The 26,306-nt window shown below is 45.1% G+C and overlaps 1 protein-coding gene across 4 annotated transcripts in view; it reads right to left on the reverse strand.

Moving 5' to 3' along the window:
- The window catches only part of LOC143766194 (uncharacterized), a 96,553-nt gene that overhangs the window by 17,503 nt on the left and 52,744 nt on the right, over nucleotides 1-26,306 (reverse strand). Inside the window, exons 1-6 of one of the 4 annotated variants that reach the window (XM_077253673.1) lie at nucleotides 21,928-22,052; nucleotides 2,996-3,144; nucleotides 2,703-2,870; nucleotides 2,495-2,618; nucleotides 2,322-2,419; nucleotides 2,033-2,123 (exon numbers count right to left, since the gene is read on the reverse strand). In XM_077253673.1, the coding sequence (XP_077109788.1) occupies nucleotides 2,033-2,123; nucleotides 2,322-2,419; nucleotides 2,495-2,618; nucleotides 2,703-2,870; nucleotides 2,996-3,073 (559 nt within the window). In that variant the 5' untranslated portion in view covers nucleotides 3,074-3,144; nucleotides 21,928-22,052. The other 3 variants (XM_077253674.1, XM_077253675.1, XM_077253676.1) reach the window with 3 other exon arrangements.

Here is a 26,306-nt window from a genome sequence, read left to right on the forward strand (position 1 = left end):
GGTGGATTTTACATACAGACACACCCCTCCCCCTCGCTTATCTGTACGGTCAGTTCTGAACAGGCTATAGCCCTGCAAGTTAACAGCCCAGTCATGGCTCTCATCCAGCCACATTTCAGATATCCCCACCATGTCATAATTATGCTCCAACAACATTAGTTCTAATTCGTCCATTTTGTTGGCGAGGCTTCTGGCATTAGTATACATGCACTTGATGTTCCTCTCTGTACCTCTATTCTTTCTTAAATTATTAGCTGTTCTAACCCCACCTCCCATGCCATCGCCACCCCCAACTTCCTTATTTGTGCCCAGGTCTCTATCTGCACTATCTTCCCCTCCTATAAATTGAATACCCTCCCCCCCAATCCCTAGTTTAAACACTCCTCTAACCTTCTAGACATTTTCTCCCCCAGCACAGCTGCACCTTCCCCATTGAGGTGCAGCCCGTCCCTAGCGTAGAGCCTGTAGCCAACTGAGAAGTCGGCCCAGTTCTGCAGGAACCCAAACCCCTCCTTCCTACACCAAATCTTGAGCCACCTATTAATCTCCCGTTGCCTCTCTGGCGTGGCAGGTGGTACAGGAAGTATTTTGGAAAATACCACGTTGGAGGTCCTTGCTTTCAGCTTGCAGCCTAATTCCCTGAAATCATCTTTAAGGACCTTCCACCTACCTCTAACTTGGTCATTTGTGCCAATGTGCACCATGACCGCTGGGTCCTCACCAGCCCCTCCCAGTAATCTGTCCACCCAATCAGCGATGTGTCGGACTCGAGCGCCAGGTAGGCAGCACACCGTTCGACGATCCCTGTCTTTGTGACAGATTGCCCTATCTGTTCCCCTAATAATTGAGTCCCCCACTACCAGCACCTGTCTGGCCTGCCCTGCTCTCCTATTTCCCTTCTTACTGGAGCAGTCACTCCTCCGGCTTTCAGTGGACATGCCTGGCTGCAGCAGTGCTACCCCTGTACTGCCACCCCCCTCATCTGCCAACTTAGCAAACTTATTGGGGAGAGCCAGATCAGGAATAGCCTCCCTGGCACTCTTCCCTCTACCCCGCTTTCTGAATGTCACCCAGCTAGCTACTTCACTGTCCTGCAGCTCCATCCTACCATCCCCCCCTCATCTATCCCATTGAGTGTCTGCTCAGTGAGCAGAAGACTCCTTTCCATGTTGTCAATGGATCTCAGTGTTGCCAGCTGCACATTTAGATCCAGAATCTGGGTTTCCAAATGCACAACGTGCTCACATCTCGCACAGCAGTATGCACCCTCGACCGGCTGATCAAGGATTGCATACATGTGGCAAGATGTGCACTGGATGGCATTAACAATAGTGGAGCACATTTCCTAATGGGGATTGCACCACACAGAAACGTTAAGTAAAAATAAATACAAAGTATTAATAAAAAACAGACAGCAATTCCTCCCTTGGAAACTCCCTGATTCCAAAGTCACTGAATCACAAGTCACACTTACCGCCGTTCACACCTACACTTAGGTCACACTCAGCTCGCTCACACTCGCTAAGCTGAAGATTTAAAGATTTTTTTTTTTCTCTCTATTTCCCCTCAACAGCAATCCACCTTGCTGTTCAAATGCACTTCCAAAAAGTTCATGGCCTCAAGAGTTTATATCTCATGAGATGATAATAATAATAGTAATAATAATAATAATAATAATAATAATCCTCTACCACTGCCTGCCAGGCTCCCCGCCCGTCTCCAAGATTCTTCTACCGGATGGAGCAATCACATAACCAAATAAAAAGAACTGATTGTACAGAGATCGACCCAACATTTTTCTTTGTGGAAAACCGGTATTTCAATTTTAGCCTGTGAAATGTTATGGCTAAAATGTGTAAAAAAAAAAAAATATTAAAAAGTGTGTTTTTATTGTTGAAGCACTAAATCTTTGAGTCAGTAAAAATGCACATCAAAAAGCTCTGAGTGAACAAACCCTAAAACACTGCAACATATAATTCTACAGGGAGAAGAATCTGTGACTTCTCCTCTACATTTAGTGGTTACTACTCACCTGGGCAGTTATCTGTAGGAATCTCCTCTTTACACCACTCATCACCCCTCACATATGTCTCTGTAGTATTAATATGGATCAGATCTTCACCCTGAAACAAATATTGTAAAAGTCACAGACAGATGGAGAAGTCACATCTATGATCAGCTCTAATCCTGCCATCTCCACCGTTCTCATTACACAAGTATAAAACATATAATACTGGTGGATAAAACAAGACTAAACACAAAACCTTCACAGCCGTCTACACATCATAGGAGAGATCTCATGACACCTTCTCTCCATCTACCTGATGATCCTGAGGAACATTGGGATTTTCTTGTTTACAGTCCGGTGGAAGAAGAGGACGGGGACATCTCTCTGGTGTTGTCCTCTTAGTGGCTAGAACTGGAGGAAACACATGGACTGAATTCATTCTTTACATACAGAAATAGGTAGTGTGTATTTAGCCCTGTTTATTACCTGGTGATGTGAGGGGCTGGGGAACCTCCTTTATGACGTCCTTGTACAGATCTTTGTGTCTTTCTAAATACTCCCACTCCTCCATGGAGAAATAGACGGTGACATCCTGACACCTGATAGGAACCTGACACATACAATAATACTGTCATCCCCCTCGATCCCTTCATAGCATTACTGTATAATGTCCCAGCATTCCCAGCAGTGTCACCTCTCCAGTCAGCAGCTCAATCATCTTGTAGGTGAGTTCTAGGATCTTCTGGTCACTGAGGTCTTCATATATCAGGGGGTGAGATAGAGGCCCTGTGATTTGTCTTCCCCATCCCTCAGACACAGGGTCCTGACAGCGCTCACTAGAGGTCTTCACTACTGTGTAATCCTGGTTATGGAGAGACACATTAATAAATCTCACTACAGACATCTCCTGAATCCTCACCTCTCCAGTTATGTCGATCTATTATCCCCATAGATATGATGTAACGTGATGTCATCAGATTCTCTCACCTCTCCAGTAAGGCGGAAGAGGATCTCTAGGGTGAGGTCTAATATTCTTTCTGCCATCTTGTTTCTGCCTTTATCCATCCATCCATGAAGCGTCAATCAGGAAAATTATATATAAGAGCTCTACTGAGAGGATCCAATATTGTGGGGGCCTGAATGTGAAGAAGATGTAACATCATAAAGATGCCATGTAAGAATACAATTACTGGAGATAATAAGGGGAACTTGTGATGAGATGTATAATGTAGACGTCCTATTCTGTTTTTTTCTTAAAGACATGAACATGACATGAATGGCTTACGAAGACAGCTTCTCCATCCTCAGTCACTGGCTGCTGGTCACTTCTTGGAGTGGAGTTAGTGCAGCAGGAGAAGGTTAATGCGGTTATTATTTTATAACATTTTGGACTTTATTACATATTTATTACTAAAACCTACAGCCCATTTCTGCTTACTCTGCCAGGAAATGCCAGAAGGGCGGTGGCAGCGAAGGACATTCAGCAGATACCCGAGACTGCACAATGTAGACTTAAATCCAGTTGGGATCTATGGATTTTTTTTGTTCATTCACTCATAGTCATAGCAGCCATAATATTTTACATTTTTAATATTAAACGGAGTTTTTTGTGCAGAAAAAAAAGTGAAGAAAAAGAGGATGTACTTTCATGAAAACGTGAAAGCCTAAATATATAGGTGAACTGTGCATTTTTCCCTTGTTTTCTCCATAGGCTTCTATGTGAAGTTTGAAAAAGAACGCTTGTAAAAGAAAAAAAAGTTGCATCTTTAAGGAAAGAATCAAAGTTGTTCTGTACTAGAAACGCTTTAAAACACAGCTTCAGATCTGCACTAACCCCATAATGACAGGTATAATACATTATGTGTAGAGATGAGTGAATATTTCAATGTTCGGTTTGAATTACGTTTGACAAATTTGCAATATTCGCCGATTAATTCGTCGAATATTCTCCGAACATAACCGAATGCCATTCACCTCAATGGGAAGCAAAACAAACACATGCACAGCACCTTATAATGGTCACAAATGCCGCCAAAACACATCAAATGAGGGACAGACACCAGGAAAGTGGCTTCAATTCACCCACAGTATAAACTGTAGCATGGTACTGCAGCAATCACTCAGGCATGAGCTATCAGGGTCTGGGACAGCATTTACAGCTTTCAATAGAACTTCACAGTAAGACGAGATGAGGGATCGGTGTAGGGCCTCTTTGCTGGGAGCCCTGATATCACATGCAACATCTCTACCCGCTTTCATGCGGAGCACACTCAGGTGGCACAATTATCAGTTTTCTAGACTACCATTGTCAGAAAAATTTATCGACAGTAACACGGGTAGTTGAGTCCAAGGAAGTGGAGGCCTGACGGTCTCGCATACCTACTGTTACAGGCAACACACATGAAGGAGACCCAACCAGGAGTCTAAACATTTACAAAAATTAGTGGCAGACACCGAAAAAGTGTCATCAATTGCAATAGTTAGTATAACGGGGACCGACACCTCTCCCACTGCAGTCAACCCAGCAGATGGAGACTAACAGGAAAAGTGGTGGAATCACTGTTCCGAATCCCTCTGAAAGCCTGTAAGGGGCGTAACTAGGTGACCTACCAAATCCCTACTCGGACAAGTGGTAGCTGGTGAAAATTGAGACCCAAGGATGTACAAAGAGGTGGCTCCAGGTGCTACTCCATGGCTGACCTACAGAATGTGGCAGGTGACCCTCTACAGCAGGTAAGCTGCTAAGGTTCAAAGGAGGGATGAAAAATACAGGCAGGCACTGTAGAGACTCTGGAACCATGGGTGCAGATGGGACCGGCTGAGGAACAAAAGCACTGGCAGGTACGGGCTGGACCGGGTGTTAGACAGATGGGTGCAGGTAGGTGTGATCTGGACCGGCTGATGGACAGAAGACCAAAAACAGGTACAAGCAGATGGGCACAGCATGTAAGGCAAACTAACAACATAGCTCAGGCACCTCCATACTGGAGAAGCCTTAAATAGAAGGTGTCACCCAGCTATAAATTAGGAATACCTTAGGTTGATGCGGGCGGTCCCTTAAATAGGGAGGGTGCGCGCGAGTGCGCCCTCTAAGTATAGTTCCCGGCCCTACAACTAAACCTTGGTGGACACTGACACATAGGGTACGAGATGAGGAGGTGGTGTGTTAGTGGGTGACACTGAATGTCCTCTGTTAGGTATGAGGATATCCAACAAAGGACCAAGTCTATAATTTCAACAGATCAGAAAGTCTGGAGTAAGAGGGAATGGGAATAGTCCAGTGTCAAAGACAGATGCCAGATCTAGGAGAAGGAGGAGGACGAGGACAAACTCATATCGCTTCCATTTGGCAGTAAGTAGTCCGTTGGTGACTTTAGTCAGGGCAGTTTCAGTTAAATGGTGCGGTCTGAAGTCAAGATTATATGCGGTCAAAGAGGGAGCAAGAGGAGAGGTGAGAGGACAGTTCAAAATGGACATCATGTTCCAGTAGTTTGGTGGCATAGGTGAGAAATGATATGGGGTGAGTGATAGACACAGAGGATGGGTCAATGGTGGGCTTTTTGAGGATGGGTGTGATTGAGGTATGTTTCAATCAGGATGGAAGACACCAGTTGTTTGTGACAGGTTGAAGAGGTGGATTATGCTTGTGATGAAGACTGTGGTAACGTTTGGAATGAGGTAAGACGTTACTGTGTCAAGTTCACAGGTGGTGAGGCAAAGTATTCAGCTGAGATGAGAGGAGAAGGAGGGGGACTGGTGGACGCAGGAAAGATTTGAAAGTACTGAATAGCTGTTTAGGGTTGTGAGACAGGTATGATATGAGGAATGAGATGTCGGTTTCTTTTGCTGAAGTCTGAATTTGGGCAGCATTTTTACAATTTCTGTTACTGGATGGGCAACTCTGCTCCCTTTTCTTGGCAGCCATACAACGGTACGCTTTGTAGATGATGGCCAGAAAGAACACATGCTCCAGTAGATGGCAAGCGCTGCATCAAGTGGCCTCTGCTCCTCTTCCTCTACCTTAACATCACACACAGTACATTCCTCAGTGGTGGCACACCAACTATCCTTTTTTCCCCCACAGCACAACTCTCCAAGCGACCAACTGACTGTTGGGAACCACTGATGACTGAGTCAGCAGATCTCTTCATACATTGTATGCCATGGGCCTGGGAAGTGAACTGTAAAGATTCACAGAGTCAAGAGGAGGAAATCATCTGTACCGATGGCAAAAGTTTTCTGACTTAAGGTACCTTCACATTAAGCGACACTGCAGCGATAGCGACAACGATGCCGATCGCTGCAGCGTCGCTGTTTGGTCGCTGGAGAGCGGTCACACAGACCGCTCTCCAGCGACCAACGATGCCGAAGTCCCCTGGTAACCAGGGTAAACATCGGGTTGCTAAGCGCAGGGCCGCGCTTAGTAACCCGATGTTTACCCTGGTTACCATCGTAAAAGTAAAAAAAACAAACAGTACATACTCACCTGCACGTCCCCCGGCGTCCGCTTCCTGTACTGTGTGAGCGCCGGCCCTAACAGCAGAGCGGTGACGTCACCGCTGTGCTTTTACTTTCACTTTAGGGCCGGCGCTCAGTCAGTGTGGGAAGCGGACGGCAGGGGACGCGCAGGTGAGTATGTACTGTTTGTTTTTTTTACTTTTACGCTGGTAACCAGGGTAAACATCGGGTTACTAAGAGCGGCCCTGCACTTAGTAACCCGATATTTACCCTGGTTACCAGTGTAAAACATCGCTGGTATCGTTGCTTTTGGTGTCAAACCTGACGATAAACGCCGGTCTGACGACCAAATAAAGTTCTGAACTTTATTCAACGACCAGCGATATCACAGCAGGATCCTGATCGCTGCTGCGTGTCAAACACAAAGATATCGCTAGCCAGGACGCTGCAACGTCACGGATCGCTAGCGATATCGTTTAGTGTGAAGGTACCTTTAGATCTATGGCAGGACAAAGTTTTGTCTAAACATAAACCAAACCCTCTTCAACAGATGCTAACCCCATTGGGTGAAGGTGATCCATTTGTGAAGAGACTCAGATATTTGAGGCGTCCACGGACTGTATTGTGCTGTCAAGGCAGGAAGAGGAGGGTGACTCTCAGAGCGAGGAGTGGGAGAACAGAGAGGATGATGAGGTAGTAGATCACACTTGGTGTAAACCCAGAGGCATGCAGCTGAGTAGCTCAGCCGAGAAGGAGGAGGAAGATGAGGAGGTTACGTAGACACAGAGTTATACAAGACCGACAACCAATGCACAACCAGTGCATCCTGAGGCCCTACTCTGGCAGTGGACAGCAGCGTTTGCATTTTTGCAGTAGCCTAGCTTGAGTCTTTTTCAGATTGGCAAAAATCTAAAAAAAAAAAAAAAAAATCATGTTATCTGTCAACTTTTTTAAAAACAACCTAGTAGAGTAAAAAAATAATATAACCTCAGTACTACATGCGTGACCTGCTACATGCCTGATCAACATGCATTAATCTGGGAATGTCATTGTGCTAAAATGCAGACTAGCGGGTCTCACCAACCACCGTACACCCCATCAACCGTATCTTCTGATTCTTCCTCCTCCCTCACAGTGGCAAGTGTTGTCACACAGGTCTCCGTCCAAAGAACTTCCACTTGTTTACCCCCTACAGTTGGGGTGATTTATAGCCTGTCAGCTGATACGGAATTGGACATGCCTGCTGTTTTTGACTGATCTTATATACCAAGCACATCACATCTTTCTCAATCCACCGTAACATCCCTGCCTGCACCTCTCTCACATTCCAGCAGCTTGTTGTGTTCACACTACTCCACCCAGTGAACATAGAAGCAAACCCTCGGTTGTGCTGTTGTGCTCACATTAAAGATTCTTCACTCCTTTAAACATGGCACAGTTAACAGTTTGAATTTCACCATCTTCAATCTACTAATAATAAACTTTATTTATATATCACAAACACATTACGCATAGCTTTACGAGTCAGCAGTTCATATAAAACAGTCAAAAGTTACCAAGTTTAAGATAATCAAACAAATAAAGCAAAAATAATGACGACCCTGCTCTTCAGAGCTTACAATCTACAATGTGGTGGGGGTGACACCAATTACAGGTGCTTATTAACAGTGATGGTGCAACCATCTTGAGGAAATGGGAGATATGATAAAGGCTGCATGAGCCTTTTGGGTACAGTGGAGTTTGATGGTGAAGTAGAGAATAAGAGAGAGAGAGAGATTATATGTGTGTGTATATATATATATATATATATATATATATATATATACACACTATATAATTATCTAAGGGTCACTTCCGTCTGTCCTGTCTTTAACGGTTATTCGTTCGCTGATTGGTCTCGCCAGCTGCCTGTCATGGCTGCCGCGACCAATCAGCAACGCGCACAGTCCGGAAGAAAATGGCCGCTCCTTACTCCCCGCACTCACTGCCCGGCGCCCGCATACACCCCTCCGCTCACACAGGGTTAATGCCCGCGGTAACGGACCGCGTTATGCCGTGGGTAACGCACTCCGTTACCGCTGCTATTAACCATGTGTGACCAAGTTTTTTACTATAGACGCACCCTATGCAGCGCCAATAGTAAAAACATCTAATGTAAAAAATAATAAAAAAAATAAAAAATGATTATATACTCACCTACGCCGCCTTTCCCGCTCCTCGCGATGCAACCAGCACGTTCTGGTGGTACCGTAGTCTAGCAGAAGGACCTGCCATGACGTCACGGTCATGTGACCGCGACGTCACGACAGGTCCTGCCCGACAAGTACCTGCCGTGACGTCACGGTCATGTGACCGAGACACGGTCACGTGACCGCGACGTCATCACCCTGGGACCGGAAGCTGCCACCTGCACCCCACACAGGCGACAGTGCTACAACGTGCCTGCGGAAGGTGAGTATATGTTTATTTATTTTTTTTTTAACCTGTGTCATATGTGGCTGGGCAATATACTACATAGCTGGGCAATATACTACATCACTGGGCAATATACAATGTAATTGGGCAATATACTACGTGGCTGGGCAACATACTACGTGGACATACATATTCTAGAATAACCGATGCGTTAGAATCGGGCAACCATCTAATATATATATACAGGTCCTTCTCAAAAAATTAGCATATAGTGTTAAATTTCATTATTTACCATAATGTAATGATTACAATTAAACTTTCATATATTATAGATTCATTATCCACCAACTGAAATTTGTCAGGTCTTTTATTGTTTTAATACTGATGATTTTGGCCTACAACTCCTGATAACCCAAAAAACCTGTCTCAATAAATTAGCATATCAAGAAAAGGTTCTCTAAACGACCTATTACCCTAATCTTCTGAATCAACTAATTAACTCTAAACACATGCAAAAGATACCTGAGGCTTTTAAAAACTCCCTGCCTGGTTCATTACTCAAAACCCCCATCATGGGTAAGACTAGCGACCTGACAGATGTCAAGAAGGCCATCATTGACACCCTCAAGCAAGAGGGTAAGACCCAGAAAGAAATTTCTCAACAAATAGGCTGTTCCCAGAGTGCTGTATCAAGGCACCTCAATGGTAAGTCTGTTGGAAGGAAACAATGTGGCAGAAAACGCTGTACAACGAGAAGAGGTGACCGGACCCTGAGGAAGATTGTGGAGAAGGACCGATTCCAGACCTTGGGGAACCTGAGGAAGCAGTGGACTGAGTCTGGTGTGGAAACATCCAGAGCCACCGTGCACAGGCGTGTGCAGGAAATGGGCTACAGGTGCCGCATTCCCCAGGTAAAGCCACTTTTGAACCATAAACAGCGGCAGAAGCGCCTGACCTGGGCTACAGAGAAGCAGCACTGGACTGTTGCTAAGTGGTCCCAAGTACTTTTTTCTGATGAAAGCAAATTTTGCATGTCATTCGGAAATCAAGGTGCCAGAGTCTGGAGGAAGACTGGGGAGAAGGAAATGCCAAAATGCCTGAAGTCCAGTGTCAAGTACCCAGTCAGTGATGGTGTGGGGTGCCATGTCAGCTGCTGGTGTTGGTCCACTGTGTTTCATCAAGGGCAGGGTCAATGCAGCTAGCTATCAGGAGATTTTGGAGCACTCCATGCTTCCTGGCACCTGCTCACAGTGCCAAAACCACTGGTAAATGGTTTACTGACCATGGTATTACTGTGCTCAATTGGCCTGCCAACTCTCCTGACCTGAACCCCATAGAGAATCTGTGGGATATTGTGAAGAGAAAGTTGAGAGACGCAAGACCCAACACTCTGGATGAGCTTAAGGCCGCTATTGAAGCATCCTGGGCCTCCATAACATCTCAGCAGTGTCACAGGCTGATTGCCTCCATGCCACGCCGCATTGAAGCAGTCATTTCTGCCAAAGGATTCCCGACCAAGTATTGAGTACATAACTGAACATTATTATTTGATGGTTTTTTTGTTTGTTATTAAAAAACACTTTTATTTGATTGGACGGTTGAAATATGCAAATTTATTGAGACAGGTTTTTTGGGTTATCAGGAGTTGTAGGCCAAAATCATCAGTATTAAAACAATAAAAGACCTGACAAATTTCAGTTGGTGGATAATGAATCTATAATATATGAAAGTTTAATTGTAATCATTACATTATGGTAAATAATGAAATTTAACACTATATGCTAATTTTTTGAGAAGGACCTGTATATATTATATATATATATATATATATATATATATATATATATATATATATATACACATATATATATATATACATACACATATATATATACGCACACTATATACCGTAATTGTCTAAGGGGTGGAGAAAGAAAGCTTGTGTGTTATCCTGCCACCAACACACTGTGGAGTTGGACCTCATGAAAGAGACCGACCCATATGTGCCTTCTTGCAGCACTATCTGCAACATGATTGTTACCCGTATAGTTATGATTCGAAATAGTGGTGACTTCTGGGTGCCAGTGTGTTCTATCCATGATACAAAAGTACATTTTGCCAGTTGTCTCCCCCCCTGAAAAAGGGACGGGTCCATTCTGCAGTATCAAAATATGCTTGAAGACAACCTTGACAATGGTTTTCCCCAAGACACCAGTGACGCACACAGTTTGCATCACAGTGATAGGAAGCCTACCACAGAAACGTTGACTCATAAATGCAAAAACATTAGCAGCCTTGCAGCGCTGGAGTTCTGTGTTCCAACCCCACCAAGGACAGCATCTGCAAAGAGTTTGTATGTTCTAATCGTGTATGCAAGGGTTTCCTCCCAGTACTTATTTTTCTACCCACACTGCAAAGACATACAGATATAAAATTTCGATTGTGAGTCCTAATGGTAACAGTGGCAGAAATGTCTGTAAAGCGAATGTTGAATTATTGGCGCTATATAAGTTATAAAATTGAAATTGATGCTCAGCCACACTAAGATGGCACAAATATCAGTTTTGTAGATTACTATAGTCAGAAAAATGTAAGAATATTAACACGGGTAGTTGACTTAATGAGAGTGGAGGACTGCTGGTGTCAGAGGCCTACTGCTACAGGCAACACACAAGAAGGAGATTCTACCAGGCGTCTACACAGTTCCAAAAATGTATAGGCAGACATCAAAGTGACATCAATTTCACCACAGCAGAAATAGTATAATAGGAACAAGTAAATCTTCCACTACAGCCAACCCAGCAGATGGACATCCAACCAGGATTGCTCACATTTCCAAAAATTAATGGCAGACACCAACAAAGTGGCATCAATTTCACCACAACAGAAATAGTACAATAGGGACCGACACATTGTCCGCTACACCTAATTTAGCAGACGGACACTCAAATAGGAATGTTCACATTTCCAAAAATTAGTGGCAGACACCAACAAAGTGGCATCAATTTAACCAGAGAAAAAAATAGTATAATGGAGAGCGACATCTCTTCCACTACAGCCAACCCAGCAGATGTACACACAACGAAGAGTGCACACATTTCCAAAAATGGTATCAATTTCAAGAGAGTAGAAATAGTATAATAGAGACCAATGCATCTTCCATTACGGCTAACCCAGCAAATGGACACCCAACCGAGAGTGTACAGATTTCCAAAAATTATTGAAACCACTAGTGATGAGCGAGTGTACTCGTTGCTCGGGTGGTCTCCGAGCATTTGTAACTGCTCGGAGATTTAGTTTTTGCTGAGGCAGCTCCATGATTTACAGCTGCTAGCCAGCCTGAGTACATGTGGGGGTTGCCTGGTTGCTAGGGAATCCCCACATGTATTCAAGCTGTCAATCAGCTGTAAATCATGCAGCTGAGGCAATGAAAACGAAATCTCCGAGCACTTACAAATACTCGGAGACCACCCGAGCATGCTCAGGAAAACCCGAATGAGTATACTCGCTCATCACTAAATCGCTCATCACTAAAAACCACAACAGGAGGAAAAAACTCCACTATTCTAGAGAAAACACCACAGAAAAAAACAGGCAAAGGTGCTTACCTGTCCAGGCCTCAAATCAAATGCACTATCATGGTGCAGGAGGCCCAAGTAAAGATAGCGACTGCACAGGTGCGGTAATACCAAATGAGACAGCCAGCCTACAATCAGGGATTGGCCGCTTGGCACACCAGTGCAAATAAATAATCTGCAGCAGTGTTCACACAGAGTATGCAAAGCATTTGGATCATAGCCTATTAGTAACGCCATGTGGCAGGCTGACCAGTGCTAACTGTAATTCATCCTGTGTGAACAGAGGCCACAACTTACAAAGCCATCAGGGCCCAACTGCACCTCAAAAAGTAAGGTAAAAAAGTGCACAAGAACATATCAAAATTTGTAAGGTATTAGTTAAAGAAGTTGTCCACTACCATAACTTTTTTTTTTTTTTTCATAAATCTTGCTATTATGGGCCACTGAAAACATCTACTGTGTTTATTTTAGCAATATTACCTTTTATCATGCTGTAGCAGCACATCTTTAGTGCTGGATTCAGCTCTCATGGGGTTAATCGACAACTTCCTTTCTCCTGAGTTACTGTGCTCTAATACTACAAGTTCCATGATGCATTGCACTGCTACTAAGCACGAACCTACCACACCCCCTCCAAAACACACCCAAACCCTCCCTCCTCTCCCTCCTCTAGCTTCAAAAAGATTTGTGATGTCATTTCTGTCCAACCTCCTCTTTTACATTTGTCCAACGCACACTCCATTACACACAGATAGAGGGATAGATAGATAGATAGATAGATAGATAGATAGATAGATAACAAATAGATAGATAGATAGATATGGGATAGACAGACAGACAGATAGATAGATACAGATATATCTATATATCTGTGTCTATTTCCATAGATATGTCCATATCCATGTTTCTAAACCCCTTCACCCCCTGGAGCTTTTTTGTTTTCATTTATCACTCCCCTTCTTTCCAGAGCCATAATTTTTCCGTCAATATGGCCATGTGAGGGCTTATCTTTTGCGGGACAAGTTCTACTTTTGAACGCCATCATTGGTTTTAGCATGTCGTGTAGCAGAAAATGTGAAAAAAATTCAAAGTGCAATGAAATGGCAAAAAAGTGCAATCCCACACTTGTTTTTTGCTTGGCTTTTTGGCTAGGTTCACTAAATGCTAAGGCTGTGTGCACCCGTTGCGGATCTGATTGCAGATCCGCAGCGTTTTTGCTGCACTGAATTGCATCAAATCCGCAGTGTAGTGTACAACCAATGTAAGTCTATGGGAGCCGCAGACTTGTGCACATGCTGCGGAAAAAGCCGCACCGAAACCGCACCAAGAACTGCATCAAAACCGCACCAAAAACTGCATCAAAACCGCACCAAAACTGCAAAACTGCACCAGGTTTTGATGCAGTTTTTGGTGCAGTTTTGATGCTTTTTTTGGTGCGGTTTATGCGCGGTTTTAATGCCGTTTTTGGAAATAAGTAAATAAACGGAAAATGTGCATGATTTGAATGGAAACATGCATGAAAAAACAGATTCATCATTTCACAGCTCAGTTTCATACGTTTTTTTGCCGGATCCGTCGCTGTGCGTTTTTTCGCCGGACAGAAAAAACGTTCCTCTGTATGTGTTTTCCATCCGGCGGAAACAGCTTTTTTGACGGATCCGGCAAAAAACGGATGAAACTCTATGAGAAAAAAACGGATCCGACGGAAAAAAATGGATCAGTTTTTTTCAAAACTCGCCGGATTGTGCCTCACGGCAAAAACCTGATGTGTGAAAGCACCCAAATATATGGATAGATACATCTATGTATCTATAGATATATCTATAGATAAATATATCTATGGATAGATATATAATAGAAAGGCCGATGTTTCTATAAGGCTACTTTCACACTTGCGTTTTTCGCAATCCGTCTTTTTGGGAAAAAAACGGATCCTGCAAATGTGCTTGCAGGATGCGTTTTTTACCCATAGACGTGTATTAGTGAAGGATCGCGACGGATGGCCACACGTCGCGTCCATCGTGCAACGGATGCGTCGTGTTTTGGCGGACCGTTGGCACGTCCGTCGCGTCTGCCATTTTCTACCGCGCATGCGCGGCCAAAACTCCGCCCCCTCCTCCCCGGACTTCAGAATGGGCAGCGGATGCGTTGAAAAACTGCATTCGCTGCCCACGACGTGCACAAATTTCACAACGTGCGTCGGTACGTCGGCCCAACGCATAGCGATGGACCCGTGCCGACGCAAGTGTGAAACAGGCCTTAATGAGCGTTTAATTTAATAAAAAACTGAAAAAAACGGCGTGGGCTCCCGCGCAATTTTCTGCGCAAGAGGGGGAAAGCCGACGGCCGGGGGCCAATATTTGTGCTATGAATATCACCCCGCAGCTGTCTGCGTAGCCTTTACTGGCTATTAAAATAGGGGGACCCCCCAAAAAAAATGACGTGGGGTCCCCCTATATTTTATACCCAGAAAGGCTACGCAGACAGCTGCGGGCTGATATTCATAGCCTAGAGAGGGGCCATGGATATTGGTCCCCCCCCAGCTACAAATACCAGTCCGCAGCCACCCCAGAAATGGCGCATCTGTAAGATGCGCCAATTCCGGCACTGAGGCTGGTTTCACACTTGCGGTTTTGGACGCTGCGTTTTAGCGCTAAAAACGCATGCGTTTTTTCCCCTATACTTAACATTAAAAACGCATGCGTTTTTTCGCATGCGTTTTGACGCGTTTTCGGCAACGCATGCGTTTTTGAACACGCGCGTTCATTTGCAGAAATGCAACCTGTAGTAATTTTTAGCGGCGTTTTTTTCAAGCAAAAAAAACGCATGCGTTTATTTGCGGCAAAAAAATGCATTGCTGTCTATGTAAACGCATGCGTTTTTAAGCACATGCGTTTGTTTGCGTTAAAAACGCATGCGTTTTTATAGAAAAAAAAACAAAAAACACTGAAAAACCACCCACCAACATCAGGGTGATAAAGGGATCCAAACCCTAACCCTAACCCTACCCCTAACCTCACCCCTAACCGTTTAATGAACATTTTCTGACAGTCATAGTGCCACGATATTTCAGTGCCACGTATTTCAGTGCCACGTATATAAGTGCCACGTATGCAAGTGCCACGTATGCAAGTGCCACGTATGCAAGTGCCACGTATGCAAGTGCCACGTATGTAAGTGCCACGTATGTAAGTGCCACGTGACACGTATTTCAGTGCCACGGATTTAAGTGCCACGGATTTAAGTGCCACGGATTTAAGTGCCACGTATTTAAGTGCCACGTATTTAAGTGCCACGTATTTAAGTGCCACGTATTTAAGTGCCACGTGCCATTTATTTCAGTGCCATGGATTTAAGTGCCATCAATGTAAGTGCCACATATTTCAGTGCCACGTATTTAAGTGCCACATATTTCAGTGTCACGTATTAAAGTGCCACGTATTTCTGTCACGTTTAGGGTTAGGGTTAGGCCCTAACCCTACCCCTAGCTATTTCTATTTATAGTGGGTTTTCTTGTGGATTTTGATGATTGGCAGCTGTCACACACTTCTCAGCATGCGTTTTAAAAACGCAAACGCATGAAAAAACGCATGTAAACGCGGCAAAACGCCGCGTTTTTTTCTACATGCAAAAACGCATGCGTCTAAAAAACGCAGCGTTTTACCGCGTTTACATGCGTTTCTTCACACATGCGTTTTTTTAAAAAAAACGCATGCAGATAAAAACGCAAGTGTGAAACCAGCCTTAGCCCCTCTCTTCCCACTCCCGTGTAGCGGTGGGATATGGGGTAATAAGGGGTTAATGTCACCTTGCTATTGTAAGATGACATTAAGCTGGGTTAATAACGGAGAGGCGTCAATAAGACGCCTATCCATTATTAATCCAATACTAAAAAAGGGTTAATAAAACACGCACACATTAGGAAAAGGTATTTTAATATTCTTCATTTAACCATACATACCATACTTCAGCGCCTGCAAAAAACTTAACATAATAAACCGTATACTACCTGTCCGCTGTAGTCCAATTAATAACGAGTGTCCCACGACGATCTCCCCTATAGAGCAGTGACATCGGGTGATGTCACTGCTCTATAGGACCCTCAGTGACACACTGACAGGAGACAGTGGCTCCTGTAGTGCATCACTGAGGTTACTAAAGTTCACTGGTCTCACTTTATGGCAAAAAGCTGCGTGGGAACTTTCTCATACAGCATGCCATAAAGTGAGACTAGGGACTATTTTCTCACAGGGGCGTAGGAATACATTGTGGGGAATACATTGTGGAAGGATACCTTCCTCCCCTCATTGTGTTCCTGGAGCCCCTGGAGAGTGGTTGCGTCAGCTGATGCTCCTGCTCTCCACGGGAGATCGTCGTGGGACACTCGTTTTAATTGGATTTCTGCGGATCAGGGAGTATAGTTATATTTTAATATTTTTTACAGATGACAATGGCTTCGGGGATCAAAGTGACAAGTGATGGTGAGTATGTACTCTATGTTTTGTGTACTGTATGTCTATATGTATGTACTGTATGTCTGTATGTATGTATGTACTGTATGCGCATGTCGTCGCATGCAGCATGTCCTGTATGTGTTCTATGTATGTATGTACTGTATATGTGTTTGTTTGTTTTTTACATTCAACACATTAGCCGGATGATGGGACTACTACTGTCCCATCATTGGCTAATGTGTCACTCACTGTCACTGTAGCAGGCAGAGCCCGATGGGACTTGTAGTCCCATCGGACATGCCTGCACACAGAGACAACGCCGCTGCCACCACCACCGCACAGCCACCTTCAGCACCGGCAGCCGCCGCCAGGGCACCGGCCGCAGCCACGGGATCAGCCGCCGCCGCAGCACATCTCGGCAAGCAGATCCCAGCACCAGACACCTACAGTGCACAGCCCCGCCCGCCCCCAGCACAGCACAGTCCCGCCCACAGCCCAGTCACTCTTGAGTGACTGCTGACTGTGCGGCTGGGACACGCCTGTTATTGATGTCACGTCAATTTCCAGAGTCTGGAAATTGACGTGACGTCGGCGGAAATTAGCGGTGGCTGCAGCCTGGGGGTCACGTGACCAGGACTCAGCCACCAGCATAGCGCCGCTCACAGGGGAAAAAGGCAACGCAAGGTATTTACACAATTCATCAGGGGCCCCGGGGGGATAATTGAAAGTAGTGGACAACCCCTTTAATATTATGGCCACAATACGTAAGCTGGCAACCCACTTCACGTGTCCTCACGCTTGCCAGTCCTACTCTAACAGCAAAAACCACAACAGGAGAAAAAAAGAGGAGGAAAAAACTCCACTACTCTAGAGAAAACACCAAAGCAGTGGGCCCAAGTAAAGATGGCGACTGCATAGGTGCGGTAATACCAAATGAGACAGCCATCCTACACTAGTGCAAATAAATAATCTGCAGCAGTGCTCAAACAGAGTATGCAAAGCATCTTGATCATAGCCTATTAGTAACGCCCTGCGGCAGGCTGCCCAGTGCTAACTGTAATGCGTCCCATGTGAACAGAGGCCACAACTAACAAAGCCATCAGGGCCCAGCCGCACCTCAAAAATTAGTGGCAGACACCAATAATGTGGAATCAATTTCACCACCTACCCCATTTAGACCTCGAACACCGAGCCTAATCCCCCTTCCACCACGACCTCACTTTTTCCCAGTCATGTTGCTCACATAGTGTGCTATGAGCACAGTACTAGCAAATAAAAATTTAATTTTTAACTCTGCACCACTTCTGCACAGCTGAATTTCAGTGGCACTAAATGAGGTGAAATATGGCATGCTGAATCAAGTTAGTCACAGAAAAAAAAAATTCTGTGTGGATGAGGCCTGTATGACAAAGAAGATGTGCTCCAAACAATTTAAAACCGAGATCTCCCCTGCTGTATGACTTTAGTAACAGAACATTTTTGGGGGCCTGTCAATGAAGCCTCTATAAGATTGAGTAGTTGCTCCAAACAATTTCAAAGTGTAATGTCCCCTACTGTATGATGTTCGTAATAGAAGAATTTTTGGGGGGCGGAAATGGGAAGGTACAACAGGATCAATAACAGGGCGGCTATGGGAAGTACAAGATCCAGGATCCAGCCTACAACTATTAGGCTGGGGTCACACATGCGAGTTTTACGGACGTAAGAGCGCAGAAACTACGTCCGTAAAACTCGCATTACATACGGCACAATTATTCTCAATGGGGCTGCTCCTATTAGCCGTATATTACGGTTCAGTATTATACGGCTTTCTACGGCCGTACAAAATCGCAGCATGCTGCGTTTGTCAGCGTACTGCGCAAATAATACGCCAATGAAAGTCTATGGGGGCGAGAAAAATACGGATTCCACACGGACCAGCAGTGTGACTTGCGAGAAATACGCAGCGCTGTTAGTGAAAAGTCGGTAATTCAATTGCCGGCTTTTCATTTCTCCTGCACAAACCCGACAGGATATGAGACATGGTTTTCATACAGTAAACCATCTCATATCCCCTTTTTTGTTGCATATTCCACACTACTAATGTTAGTAGTGTGTATGTGCAAAATTTCAGCGCTGTAGCTGCTGAAATAAAGGGTTAAATGGCGGAAAAAATTGGCGTGGGCTCCCGCGCAATTTTCTCCGCCAGAGTGGTAAAGCCAGTGACTGAGGGCAGATATTAATAGCCAGGAGAGGGTCCATGGTTATTGGCCCCCCCCGTGGCTAAAAACATCTGCCCCCAGCCACCCCAGAAAAGGCACATCTGGAAGATGCGCCTATTCTGGCACTTGGCCACTCTCTTCCCACTCCCTGTAGCGGTGGGATATGGGGTAATGAAGGGTTAATGCCACCTTGCTATTGTAAGGTGACATTAAGCCAGATTAATAATGGAGAGGCGTCAATTATGTCACCTATCCATTATTAATCCAATTGTAGGAAAGGGTTAAAAAACACACACACACATGATTACAAAGTAGTTTAATGAAATAAACACAGCGGTTGTTGTAATAATTTATTGTTCTTCCATTCCATTTCCAGGACCTCGCTTGGCAACATAATAAACGCACAAGATACATACCTTCTGCTGTCAGATCTCGTCCCACGAAGTAATCCATCTGAAGGGGTTAACTAATATTACAGGCAGGAGCCCTGCAAATGCAGCTGTGCTCCGTGCCTGTAATCCCCAGCGAATGAATGAAATGTAGGTCATTGACCTACATTTCCTTCAGTCGCGGTGGTGCGCCCCTGCTGGATGTTCTCATGAACTGCAGCCTGGGAACTTTTTCCCACGCTCCAGGTCATATGAGGACATCCACCAGGGGGCGCATCACCGCGACTGAAGGAAATGTAGGTCAATGACCTACATTTCATTCATTCCCCGGGGATTACAAGCACGGAGCACAGCTGCATTTGCAGGGCTCCTGCCTGTAATATTAGTTAACCCCTTCAGATGGATTACTTCGTGGGACGAGATCTGACAGCAGAAGGTATGTATCTTGTGCGTTTATTATGTTGCCAAGCGAGGTCCTGGAAATGGAATGGGAGAACAATAAATTATTACAACAACCGCTGTGTTTATTTCATTAAACTACTTTGTAATCATGTGTGTGTGTGTTTTTTAACCCTTTCCTACAATTGGATTAATAATGGATAGGTGACATAATTGACGCCTCTCCATTATTAATCTGGCTTAATGTCACCTTACAATAGCAAGGTGGCATTAACCCTTCATTACCCCATATCCCACCGCTACAGGGAGTGGGAAGAGAGTGGCCAAGTGCCAGAATTGGCGCATCTTCCAGATGTGCCTTTTCTGGGGTGGCTGGGGGCAGATGTTTTTAGCCACGGGGGGGCCAATAACCATGGACCCTCTCCTGGCTATTAATATCTGCCCTCAGTCACTGGCTTTACCACTCTGGCGGAGAAAATTGCGCGGGAGCCCACGCCAATTTTTTCCGCCATTTAACCCTTTATTTCAGCAGCTACAGCGCTGAAATTTTGCACATACACACTACTAACATTAGTAATGTGGAATATGCAAAAAAAAAGGGGATATGAGATGGTTTACTGTATGTAAACCATGTCTCATATCCTGTCGGGTTTGTGCAGGAGAAATGAAAAGCCGGCAATTGAATTAGCGGCTGTTCACAGATATCGCGCTGAATGAAATCTAAATACAGAATATATATATATATGTGTCTCAATGACATATATATATATATATATACTGTATATATGTTTTCCCGAACATTTGAGCACATAAATCCATTAGATGTCGGTTTTGCAAGCCTGCGCGAAAATCTCGCAGTACGGATGCCATACGGATTACATACGGAGGATGCCATGCGCAAAATACGCTGAAACACCCTGACTACGGATCAATATTTTGGGGACATTTCTCCGTATTACGGCCGTAGTACGGACGTATAATACGTGGCGTATTTTCTTACGCCATGTGTGACCCCAGCCTTACTCATCTACCCAACACCAACTACCAGAGAGCGTTTGATACTCGTCAGAAGATAGGTGTAACAGATGGGCGTCCCAAGCTAGGTATAAAAGATGCCCGTGAGAAATTGGATGCCAAAGAAGCACATAATCTAGACCAGTATTCCGCAACTCCAGTCCTCAAGAGCCACTAACAGGTCATGTTTTCAGGATTTCTTTAGTATTACACAGGTGATACTTGCATCAGCTGGACGACCAAGAATCCCATCACCTGTGTACTACGAAGGAAATCCTGAAAACATGATCTGATGGTAGCTCTTGAGGGAGGGAGTTGGGGAACACTGATCTAGACGATAGGTTCAAAATAATTTCAAACTCAGATCTCGGCTGCTGTATCACATTTGTATAAAAAAAAATAAAATAAATTAATTTTAATGTGCACTACAATGTACAGGCCACTACTATGTACAGGCCACTATAATGAACAGGCCACTACTATGCACAGGCCACTACTATGCACAGGCCACTACCTCGGCATATTTGCAATTTTCACTACAATGTCCCTGCGGCTTATTTTTTAGCAAACACCAATGGAGAAAAAATTGTCACTAAAACCACAGATGAATATCCAGAGGGGTGTAATTTATGTCACAGATTAACCCCTTCCCCCCAAGAAGCCGCGATCTGGCTGTAGGTGCAGAGAGCGGTGTGAGATGGTCTCAGTGATGGTCACATGTGGGGAATCGTCTGATCCGGGATCGGCTTCTCGTGTCGTAGATTGGAACATACACGACTGAGGGTCAGAAGTGACGTCATGTTATTTATTACCCCGGTCACTATTCTCAGGGGGACAGAGGGGCACAGTGTGCGCGATATGTGTCTGTACTATCCAACCCGCCAGGTCTGAGTCTACATCACCGGGACAAGAGGGAAAATATGTCTCCTGGAGCACAAGCCCCCCAAAATCACCTCAGTAATGGAGGAGTTACTGCCCCCTGCCCCATAATGGGGAATCTCCAGCACCTACCTCCACCTGCAGAGCCGCACACCACATATATGGCTGTTCTGTGCGCACAGGACCTGTGATGAGGTCACAGGAGGGGAGGAGTCCAGGGTCACATGATCAGGGGCCTCAGTGTATGCAGGACTCTGCTGTGCTGGTTGTCATGGTGCTGGATGAGGGGAAGTTTATGTGTGGGGTCAGGAGGGGTTTACAGGGTGGATGTAGCAGAGCCGTGTGTGTACGAGGTGTACGGAGCGGAGCCGTGTGTGTACGAGGTGTACGGAGCGGAGCCGTGTGTGTACGAGGTGTACGGAGCGGAGCCGTGTGTGTACGAGGTGTACGGAGCAGAGTCATGTGTGTACGGAGCAGAGCCGTGTGTGTACAAGGTGTACGGAGCAGAGCCGTGTGTGTACAAGGTGTATGGAGCAGAGCCGCATGTGAACAAGGTGTATGGAGCGGAGCCGCGTGTGTACAAGGTGTACGGAGAGGAGCCGTGTGTGTATACGAGGTGTATGGAGCGGAGCCGTGTGTGTACGAGGTGCATGGAGTAGAGCCATGTGCGTACGAGGTGTACGGAGCGGAGCCGCGTGTGTACAAGGTGTATGGAGCGGAGCCATATGTGTACGGAGCAGAGCCGTGTGTGTACGAGGTGTACGGAGTGGAGTCGTGTGTGTACGGAGTGGAGCCGCGTGTGTACGAGGTGTACGGAGCGGAGCGCGTGTGAACGAGGTGTATGGAGCAGAGCCGTGTGTGTACGAGGTGTATGGAGCAGAGCCGTGTGTGTACGAGGTGTATGGAGCAGAGCCGTGTGTGTACGAGGTGTACGGAGCGGAGCCGTGTGTGTACGAGGTGTGCGGAGCGGAGCCGTGTGTGTACGAGGTGTGCGGAGCGGAGCCGTGTGTGTACGAGGTGTGCGGAGCGGAGCCGTGTGTGTACGAGGTGTACGGAGCGGAGCCGCGTGTGTACAAGGTGTATGGAGCGGAGCCATATGTGTACGGAGCAGAGCCGTGTGTGTACGAGGTGTACGGAGTGGAGTCGTGTGTGTACGGAGTGGAGCCGCGTGTGTACGAGGTGTACGGAGCGGAGCGCGTGTGAACGAGGTGTATGGAGCAGAGCCGTGTGTGTACGAGGTGTATGGAGCAGAGCCGTGTGTGTACGAGGTGTACGGAGCGGAGCCGTGTGTGTACGAGGTGTACGGAGCGGAGCCGTGTGTGTACGAGGTGTGCGGAGCGGAGCCGTGTGTGTACGAGGTGTACGGAGCGGAGCCGCGTGTGTACGACCAACACTGATACATCTGACTTCTCACATTTCCATCACCGTTCCAATGATAAGGGTGCCCATACTTATGCACCTGTCAAATTTTGTTTGAATGCAGATTGCACATTTTCTGTTAGTACAATAAACCTCATTTCAAGGCAGAAACAGTCCAACAGTTATTAGATATATGAAACTGATATAGCTGTTGCAAAAAAAAAAAACATTTTTATAAAACATTAAGCTTAAGATTAATAGGGGTGCCCAAACTTTTTCATATGACTGTATTCTCTCCCTTCTCCTACTGTCACTCTAAGGGCTCATACCTATACGTGTGAAAAAAAGTTCCGATATCAGAATCGAAAAAACGGACGAGTGTCGTGCGTTCTTTTTAAACGCAACATTTGTATGAAATGCTATAGATTAAAAACCGGCAAATGATCTGCCGTGTACGGTATAATCACACTGACAGGTTAGAATAGAATAGATAGTATGGATATATACACATAGAATACATTGTGTATATATATATATATATATATATATATATATATATATATATATCTATATACACACATACAAGTCAGTGACACACACACACACACACACACACACACACACACACACACACACACACATATATATATATATATATATATATATATACATATGTTTGTGTATTTATATTGCACAGAAAGATAGAAGAAAAGCCGGTAATTCATCTGCCGGCTTGTGTAAAATCACTGCCGGAGCCGACAGCACAGAAGAGATGGATTACATATAGTAAATACAAATTAAATCGGTAGATATATAGATGTCAGTGACAAATACAATTAGTACAGTGTGTGACATGTATTTAATTAATAAAAGATTATTTTACGGACAAAAAGGGCGTGAGCTCCCACGCAATTTTCAAAACCAGCAGAGGGAAAGCCAGTGACTGGGGGCAGATGTTCATTGCCTGGGAAGGGGGTAATATCCATGGAGCATCCCAGGCTATTAATATAAGCTCACAGCTGTATACTTAGCCTTTACTGGCTATTAAAATAGGGGAGCCCCCCAAAAATGATGTGGGGTCCGCCTATAATTAATAACCAGCAAAGGCTATGAAGACAGCTGTGGACCAAAAATAATAGCCTAGGAAGGAGCCAAGGGTATTGCCCCCCCGGCTAAAAACAACACTCAGCCACCCCAGAAAAGGCGCATCTCTGCGCCAATTCCGGCACTTAGCTTGGCTCTTCTCAGTTGCCCTGTAGCGGTGGGAAGTGGGGTTCATGTGGGGTTGATGTTATCTTAGTTTTGTCTGGTGACATCAAACCCACGGCTTAGTTATGGAGAAGTGTCAATAAGACACCTGTCCATTACTATCCATTACATCCTATAGTTGTTACATGGTAAATAAAGACACTGCCCGAATAAAGTCCTATATTTGAAATAAAGACACATTCTCCTTTAATATTCTTAATAAAACCATACTTACGACCACCCTTAATTCCTGCGAAGCCCTTGATCTCCTGTAATAAAAGTAAAATAACAAACCAACAATATACCATACCTGTCCATCGTTGTGTCCCATGCAGTAATCCATATTTGGGGGCTATACAGTTTTTAACAAGGACGGTGCCAGGCTGCCTCCTTCACGGCTGAAAACCACTGGTGAATGAGATGCTGAGAACAGCTTCAATGACTAGCGGTGCTGTCACTGAAGCTGTGCTCCTTCACAGCCTGAACTGCGATGACCTCTGGACTAAGGGAAGATGCCAGTGCATTAGCTTGATTTATAATCATTGTATTGGACAGCACATTGGCCAATGTAAAGAGATGATGTGCTGCCGAACACAAAAGCACAAAACGGTTGCATTAGTGATCACTCTGTGCGCATAGAATACTTTTCTAAACAGGATATCAGGGAACCTGTCACCAGGTATTAACTAAGGCCACCACCTTTAATCCCTCATTTACAATAGTCCGCTGTAAATAAGTCTCCAACCCCCTCTACATATCCAAAAAATACCCTTTAAAATCCCCCCATACAGTCCAGTCCGTTCAGCGTTGCGTGTCTTGCTCGGTGTCTCCTCTGTCCCCTCAATCGCTGTCCTCTTTTCCTGTTTCATTTGGATTACATGTCCTACGTCATCCACACAGTGCCCCCAATCTCACTCCACGCAGTTGTACTTTGCTCTGCCCTACTGAGACAGCATGATTGGTACCACGACAAGGTCTTGCATTGGCATCGATTTATTGACGTTGTCTTTTTTGTATGGCTAGGTACAGAATCTGAGTGCTCGCAAATTCCTCAGTGAGCTCAATTGTAACAGCTACAACATTTTTTTTATGTACCTTTGTTCTTCCAATTCTGTGATGTTCTTGGACCTGGAAGTGCTGTTCTCCGATCATCGACTTGCCACGGACCTGTTTTGGAAACCCACTGCCACAAACAGCTTGCTACAATATAAGAGTTTCCACCCTGCCCATACCAAGTAAGGGATACCCGTAGGCCAATTTTTTGAGAATCCGACAAAATTGTACCTCTCGTCTTGACTTCAACATCCAAGCAAGGTCTCTAACAGAGAGATTCCACAAGGTGGCTACCCCAAAAAGGTAATTTTCGTGGCCTACCAAAGAGCCAAGGGGCATACGGATACCCTGCTGACCCCCCATACCTGCACCCAGGATCAAACTTTTAGGTTCATAACAAAATAAAACACTGGGTGGGAACAGATTAGGGGGATATTGCAGACCCATTGGCCGATCCTTCAGATGGATTCCCAGGCGTCTCCACTTATGAGCACATGACCTCTTCTAACAGCAAGGAGGGCCCCAAATTTACAGGACATCCTTACGAGAAGCCACTTTAGCCAGCCGTCCACCAGATTGCATTGGGGCATCTCCTGTGGAGATTGTGATATCTGCTAGTACATGTGACCTACCCAGGATAAATTCGCCAATCCCTTTGAATCCAGACACTATACATTGAAGTCATATATCAATTGTAAGTCAAGAAATGTCATCTATGCTATTGTTTGTCCTTGCCAGAAAGTATACATCGGACAAACATCACAGGAATTGAGGAAACGGGCACAGAAGCACTGATCCACCATCCATTTGGCGGCAGCAGATAAAAAATAAAAGGTAAGACCTTGACACTT

This window comes from Ranitomeya variabilis, chromosome 4, assembly GCF_051348905.1.
Source record: "Ranitomeya variabilis isolate aRanVar5 chromosome 4, aRanVar5.hap1, whole genome shotgun sequence".
Classification (NCBI taxonomy): domain Eukaryota; kingdom Metazoa; phylum Chordata; class Amphibia; order Anura; family Dendrobatidae; genus Ranitomeya; species Ranitomeya variabilis.